Source organism: Prunus dulcis, chromosome 5, assembly GCF_902201215.1.
Source record: "Prunus dulcis chromosome 5, ALMONDv2, whole genome shotgun sequence".
Classification (NCBI taxonomy): domain Eukaryota; kingdom Viridiplantae; phylum Streptophyta; class Magnoliopsida; order Rosales; family Rosaceae; genus Prunus; species Prunus dulcis.
In genome coordinates this window covers 2,468,638-2,476,702 of record NC_047654.1, presented here as the reverse complement: position 1 = coordinate 2,476,702, position 8,065 = coordinate 2,468,638, and the positions used below count along the sequence as shown (strand labels likewise).

General features: G+C 38.1%; 1 protein-coding gene across 1 annotated transcript; it reads right to left on the bottom strand.

Moving 5' to 3' along the window:
• Positions 1-2,036: 2,036 nt before the first annotated feature.
• LOC117627775 (disease resistance protein RPM1-like) lies at positions 2,037-5,289 on the bottom strand. The gene has a single exon (XM_034360015.1). It carries the CDS (start codon positions 5,106-5,108, stop codon positions 2,274-2,276), a length of 2,835 nt encoding a protein of 944 aa, XP_034215906.1. The 5' UTR covers positions 5,109-5,289; the 3' UTR covers positions 2,037-2,273.
• Between the last annotated feature and the right edge of the window lie 2,776 nt (positions 5,290-8,065).

The following is an 8,065-nucleotide window of genomic DNA, read 5'->3' as shown; positions in this document are numbered from 1 at the left end:
CATCCAGTCTGATTTCAGTTTCGTCAGTGCACTTGACATTGCCTCACGAGTTTCGGGGACGCTCGGACCGTGAGTGCCAAGATTTGCGGCTCGGCTGACTCTGTGTCCCCGAGACCTGCCAGGATTGCGGATCAGGCTAACTACGGTCCCCTGTATCTTGCCAGAGCGGCTTGAGACGACTTGGTGTCATCGAGACCTGTCGGCGGATCAGGCTGACCATAGTCCCATGTATCCTGCCAGTTTGCGGCTCGGATAGATTGCGTGTCGTCCGAGACCTGCCAGGGGAATTGACGGATTACAGGGGTACTTCTAGGTGGTAATTTTAAAGGAATTTCAGTGTTTTATGAAATTATTGTTTTCAGAAAATTTTATACTAGTTTTCTTAACATTCATGGCCGTTTCATATCTGTATATATACATATACATATATCTGTCGATTTAAATGCTTTATATATTTTAGTACCGATGAACTTTAGGTTTACATACATATTTATTTTGACTACGGGGGTTATTACGTTTATAAACTGATTTGAGAACATTATCTTTGTCCACTCACATTTTCAAACTTGTTTTTTTTCGCCCCCAGGTTGTAGAAGTGCGCTGGCATCCACCACCGGGCCGCTCCTAGCTTCTGCACCACCAAGAAACGTAGGGTTTTGTTGGAAAGTTCTTGAAATCTTGTAAATTAGTAGAAAATGCTCTGATATATAGTTTTAGTGAAAAACTTGAACTGGTGAATGTTTGGTTGTTTATTCTGGCAGTTGGTGAAAAGATATTTGCTTGTTTAACAGGTGGAAGATTTTGGGTTTGGTCAAAATACCGGAGAGACTCTGCCGAATTTTCGGCAGGAGTCCAAAGAAAGTTTTAATAGTAACTGTAGCAAGAAGGGTAAAATGGTCATTTGTGCCCGACAGTTGCCAGGTGTCGGACACGCACAGGGCTTGGTTCGAATTCCAAAATGGAATTGGGATCGGGTCCTGTCATTATACACCTCCGAATACGTTACTTGGCAAATTATTTCTTTTAAAATTTTTCCATTCCTATGCACTTGTGTTACTAAATAATGTTATTTTCAATTTGACTTGTTACTAAAATGTTGTTATATTCAATTCACTTTGACTAAATCTATGTTTCTTCATATTATTGGCCAAAGAATTCTTTCTCCCACATTTTAAATCCATAAAAAATATTTTTTATTTCCCTCTGAATGTTTTAATTTTTATTTAGTAAATTAAGAATACGAATTTTTTTTTTAGCCAATGTGCCCTACCGTCAATTTTTTCCACATTTCATTGATTTTTTCCGTAAAACGAAATCGCATGGTATGCACGTGACTCTTTTGAGGGCAAATTTGTCAGACCCTTCTTCCTATCTCTATTTCCAATCCAAGGAAACGTGGAAGATCAGTTGTATGAAGTGGCGAGGAAAGTAAACTAGCCATATAAAATGGAGATATTGCAAACATTGTGAGAATTGCTGGTAAGCAATGGAAGGAGGAATTGTAGAATTTTACTTGGCTTTAGGGGTTGATGGATAATGTGATGGCTACATTACATTCTCTACTGGGCCTCAACCTTTTAGAGGCATTAATGAATGAACTGCTCCTCTCTCTCTGCCAGTCTTGCTTGAGTGTGATTCTGTAGTGTGGAGGCCCTTAGATGAGACCCTATTTCTTAACTGTTAGATCAAACTAACCAATTTAATCCAACGACTAACCAATTTGATTCAATGGTGAAGAAATAGGGTGTCATCCACAAATCCAACAGGCCACTGAAGCCCATGTACAACGAATTGCTATGCTATTGCTTGCCTAGTTACATATAAATTAAGTTCTTTTCCCAAATGAAAGAAGTGTGTTTTAGAGTTGCAAAGCTTATATGTTAAATTTTAGTTGTGGAGGAATGTCAACCCAACTCTAGCAGCAGTTAGGATCACTGTGTAACCTCCTTAGGCTCTCTCAGGAACTTCCTAAACCCTAAAACATTCAATGGATGTTATTCTAAAACATTCAATGGATGTTATCCAAAAACATTGAAGAAGAAAAGAAAATTTGCTCTCTATAACATGAATTACTTACTTGCAAGAAAAGTACAGAGGGGGGAAAATGAACCTTAATAGCAAGTATGTTCTTTTTGGGTAGAGAAAGATATAAAAGAATACAAGAATTGAAGTTAAAAGATTCATATGTATGCAGTAGTAGGAAGCATTCTGATAAAACATGCTTCCAGTGATTCTATCATTTGCAGTTTGTAATTATAAGGCAGAACCAAAAGCTAAGCCTTCCATAGAATATTAGGTTCCAGCTTCCTCATGGCACCTTGATGACTAGTACTCTCCCCATCAGTGATCTCTAATGAATAAACATCCCAACCCCCAACGTTCCAATACGAAGAGTAAACCTCTGGAATGTGAGCAACTTTCCAATGATCTTCCCCTCCATCTGGATGAAATGGCCTTATTAATTCGTTTGGCATGTCAAAAAATTCGAGCAGCTTTAGGTCTTGTAAATGTTCAATGCCTGATACCTTCTTCAACAATCTGCACCGCTGGATAATTAACTTTTCTAGGCAAGGCATTGCTCCCTTATCCATTATTACCAATTTCAGTTCATCTAGTTTGTCAATACCTAGTAACTTCAGGCTTGGAAACCCTCCTGCCTTAAAATGCAAACAGTCTCCCTCATAAACCTGAAGGAGTTCAAGATGTACTAGATTTGGCAAACCTTGAAGATGCACTAGAGGATCCTCCTTTAGCCGACTCCATTTCAGAAACAGTCTCACCACGTTCTGGAGAGAAGAAATCCAATGCGGTAAGTTTTCTAGACGCCCCGTCAAGTATAGTCGCTGAAGAAATTGAGGAGGACAAGAAATGTGTGTCAGATCAATTATCTTGTCCTTCTCCACTGAAGATACAGACAATGACCGAAGGTTGCGCATCTTTTCGATAGATGAGCATAAGGTGACCCCATCTTCTTGTCTCAACTTGAAAATGCCTAACTTCCTCAGTTGTTTCATTCTCCCAAGCTCTGCCACTAAAGCGCCATTGTCTTGATTTGCCTCTACAAAACACAGCTTTTGGAGCGATTGTAAGCCACATATTCCTGCAGGAACCTTCACTCCATATCTGGAATTAAATCGTGCATAAGATTCAACTTCATAGCGATATACCAGGAGATGTCGCAGTCGCTTGAGATTCAAAATTTCAGCAGGCAACTCAACGACATGAGAGTGTTTAAGATCAAAGGTCTCTAGGTTTTGAAGCTTCTTGATGGAGCTTGGAATTTGTTTCACCTTGGTACCCCTCAAACTAAGATATCTCAGCAGAAGAAGGTTGACAACCTCTTTTGGAAATGTCTCTAGAGGTGCACCTTCCAAGTCTAATACAGTAAGCAGCGGAAGACCTCTAGGAAACAATTTTGGTATTGAAAACTCAGTAAGTGAATCTTCTACCCCAAAAATGAGCAACGAACGAAGTTTGGAAGGAATCCTCTTTTGTTGTACATTCTGCAACGTGTTAAAAATTGATAATCGTCGAACTTTTTCAGGCCACATTGTGCCTTGCTCTTTCTCTATTGCTGCAAAGTTTTGCTCTCTAGACTTCAAAATGACAATCTCCCGTAAAAGATCATGGATCCGACATGATTTGACCCTCCCATCGGTAGCTATTTCTTCTGCTTCGATCAAACTTCTGTCCAGTAGCTCCTTAAGGTAACTCTCTGCAACTTCTTCTGGTGTCTTTCCTTCCTTTTCGATAACAAATCCTTCAGCAATCCATAATCGAATTAATCTCATATACTCGAATTTATAAAGATCAGGAAAGATACTCAGATACAAGAAACAAGATTTGAGATGGTATGGTAAATCACTGAAACTGAGATACAACAACCTTTTCATGTTGTCAAGTTGGTCATTTTCCTCAATTTCAGCACCAATACTGCCAGAAACGGCTGCCCAATCTTCTATGTTTTTCTTGTCTTTCATAGCTAGAACAGCACCGATTGCCACAATTGCAAGGGGCAGTCCCCCACATTTGCTTAAGATGCATCGACAGATTTCCTCCAAATTGGGAGGACATGACTCTTCCTGAAATGTCTTCCTACAGAGAAGAGTCCAAGACTCTTCTGGAGATAAGGGCTCTAAATGGTAGACCATAACGTGGTTGTGCATGCAAGAGGCAGAGGCTACAGAGGCATTACGAGTAGTGATCATTACTCGACTACCATTGTTGTTAGGCAATGCATGATTGATGACATCCCAGTCATCTATGTGCCAAAGATCATCTAGAACAATCAGGTACCTACTGTGCTGCAGCAATTTTTTTATTCTTTCTCTTAGCTTGTTGGTGTCCATGCTATCAAATTCTTCAGGGACTGGTTTCCTGATAACTTTGAAGATTTTTTCAACTATGTGTCTTAGGAGCTTCTTTATCTTGAATGATTGAGAAACAGTAATCCAAGCATGTACCTTGAAATTTTTCTTAACTCTTGCATCCTTATAGACTTGCTTGGCCAAGGTGGTTTTCCCCAGCCCTCCCATCCCAACGACCGCGACTGCCTGGCGTCCAGCATCGCCACCCTCCTGCATAAGCAACTCAATCAGCTGCCTTTTAGTTTCGCCAATTGCCACAAGGTCAGCCTCTTCCAGCAAAAGAGCATCCCCTTGACTGTACTGATGTTTAGGAACCTTGCTTGAGCCAGGGTCAACATCAAGTTTGTAATTCTGATGTCCCTCGGAGAGGCTTCTGACTTTTGATTTTATGCTTTGAATATCTGTAGCAATTCGCCGGCGAGCTTTCAACTTGTTAAAGATGCAAGAGAGCTCATGAAGGGAAACATGGCATCCAGGCCTATGATAACATGAATGAGAAAGCCTGAATATATCAAGCGCATCTTCAATCTGATAAGCCACATCTCTAACTTGTTTAACCCACACTTTGAGCTGGGGGTCACTGTCTTCCTTTGCATCAGCAACCCTTAAGAAGGCCTTGATGCGCTCTAACTCCTCGACGATATCCTCCATCTCTGCTCGGGTCCCTGACAGTAGTCTCACCTCCTCTTCTATTACGGAGCTGAGCCTGTCAAGCAAAAAGCTCACCACACTTTCTGCCATCTCCTCTCCTGCTGCTACTGCTGCTAGCTAGTGCTTTAACTTCTGGGTTGAAACTTGAAACTGAAAAGATGATAGAGAAGAGTGCTTGCTAGAAGAAAAGGATTTTGTTGTGTGAATGATGTATTGATAATTTTGTATGATATATTTTGATATTCTTGAATGGTACTGTTTTATGTGGATGAAATGGCCTTCCCTTTTATAATTTAATTTCTAGCACCAGGTCCAACTGTTTAATTCTACCACAGAAATGGTCAGAATGATCATTTTGTTCTTCTCTACCTGCACTGCACTTGTCAATTGTTTTCATTACACTCATTACCTTGTAGTTTCCTCAGTTCTTTTTATCTTCCTTCGTGAACTACCAGGAAATTTGTTTCTGAAATGGTCAAACATTTGCCAATCTTGAAGCAATATAAAACTATACAATAAATAAATCATTGAATATAAGGTACAATTAGTAAACTAAGTGGCGTGACTGAGAAAACAACGTGTTGCCACATATAACAAAATGCAGAACAAGTTGACTGGTATAAATTTCATAACAGTGCACGGGATTGTGTTGATTTAAATCTAATGGCTTAAAGTCTTTGTACCTGAATGTTTAATTTGTTCCACTCAAAAACCATCTCTGTCATTTCATTAATCTGAATCAGTCTGCAATCCACCGCAGCAACTCGTACGTGAATGAATATAATCTCTTACGATTTTCTCACCGTCCGTTCATTATCTAGTAGTGATAGTGATTTCTGATCTGTTATCCTTTTATTTTGTCCTGATAGGGATTTTTAATCTGATAATGATACCACTTGTCTAAATTCTTCCCTCCAAATAAATAAACAATATGAAATTTGACGATTTGACGATTGGTTCACACTTCCCACCATTCCTCTCCATCTAAGGGCCTAGATTTTAAGGCCGATTTAACCACACACAAAAATTGAGCATGAACATAATTTTAGTTAGGGTTTTTAGGTCTAATGGTCCTTAAATTTTGACTCGATTCGCATTTTGGTCCCTCAGTTTTCAAAATTGTTCACGTGGTCCTTCAACTTCAGTTTCGTTAGGAAAAATGGTCTGACCCTCACCATCCCACCCAGTCCCAACCCCTCTTTCCCCAAGACGAAATATTATCTTTTTCTTTCAAAAATATATATATATATATATATATCTTCAACAAAATTGAATATATGATATAAAGTGAGGGGCAGAAGCCATCGCAAGGAGGGTGGGTACGGTTTGGATGGGGTTGTAGGTTGTTGGTTGTGGGATCACCATCAGTTGTTGGTGGGGTGGGTTAATTGGCTCGGTGTTTGGTGGAGGTTGTACATGGTTTTGTTGGATTGGAGGAAGGGAGATATATCATTCCTCGATTGGTGATGGATTTTAATGGGTTTGGCTTGGGGAGGGAGGGAGATATATGGATGGGGAGAGTTAAGTTGCAATTGTGGGGAAGTGGATGTGGGGTTAAAATATGCCAGGAATTACCCATGTACCCAACAAGTGAAGCAATTTTTTATTTTGACCCTCAACAGTACACAATGTGCGATGCACATGCTCAAATATAACATAAAAAGTTAACAAAATTGACAGCATGACCATTTGTCCTAACAAAACTAAAGTTGAAGGACCACATAAATGATTTTGGAAATTGAGTAACCAAAATGTGAATCGGGTCAAAGTTCGGAGACTATTAAACCTAAAACCCTCTTAATTAATTAAAATGCGTAGTTGTATTATTAGAGCATTTCCAATAACCTCTTGAAAAGCTTTAGAACGCTAAATTAGATGAGCCATATGAACAAAACCTTCTCTAACAACCTTGTCAAACCCACTCACTAAATTTGAGACTCTTCATTCACTCTACAAAAACAAAAGAGTGCACGCTTTCACTCTTCAACACATTTATTAAACTTTGAAACAACAAAAGTTGTCCTGGAACGATAAAAGCCTACATTGGGCTAGTGATCAATAAAAGGCAACCTTTGCTTTTCTTTTTCTTTTTTTCTTTTTTTTTTCTTTTTCTTTTTTTTTTTTGAGAAATAACCTTTGTTTTTCAAATCAAATGGGAGACTTTCGATACTTATTTAATATTTTATTTAATTCTTTTTTTTTTTTGGTACTGTATTAATTAAATTGAAGAGGCTTGTTGAGTGTACAAAATAGTAAAGTAGCAAATTTTACTCTTTAAATTGCTATATTGGTCAACAAACCACAATTTGAAAAATTTTAGTTTGAAGAGATTGCCGAGATTTTTATATGAATAGGGAGATTCTCTTAAATGGGAAATAATAATTTTTAAAAATTGTTCATTCAACCAATTGCGAATTGTCTAGTGATACAAACGCATTTGCTTAACCAGTCAGACTCGCAGGCAGAAAGTTCTAAAAAGACACGCAGTCTCACATTTCTTCTCTATTTCTGTGCTTTTTATGGTTTTTTGGATAATTACTAAGGCTTGTATAAGCTGCCAAAGAAAAAGAGGAACAAGACAATAGTTCTAGATCAAAACTCCATTATTTTCTTGGAAATATAGTAATTAAATAATTTCCCAAAAATATGACCAGTTGTATTATCCAAAAATTCTATTTGTCATGTCCATTTTCCATATTAGTTTGTTCGTATAAACTATACTTTACTCCCGGCAGATTTGGAATCATTATTAACATGAGCCATGAGTTTTTAATTAATCAATGTACACTGTAACATATTAAAATTCGACCAATTTACACCTTTTGTCAATTTGACTGTTTGGCATAACAAAAAAAAATTGTTTCAAAATAATAACTTTAAAGCAAATAAATCCAAACCCTCACGAGTAAATGTTTGAGAACGCTTTCCAGGTGAAGCTTTCAACCTACAAGTTTCAAGGTATTACACAAAGTTGTAAAAATAAATATTCATTGAGAATCCATGAATTACAATTTTAGGGAATAAAATCAAAAAGCGAAGAAAAGAAA

Excerpts from the sequence above, each read along its gene's own strand:
- LOC117627775 (XM_034360015.1), bottom strand. The coding sequence starts at position 5,108 with ATGGCAGAAAGTGTGGTGAGCTTTTTGCTTGACAGGCTCAGCTCCGTA.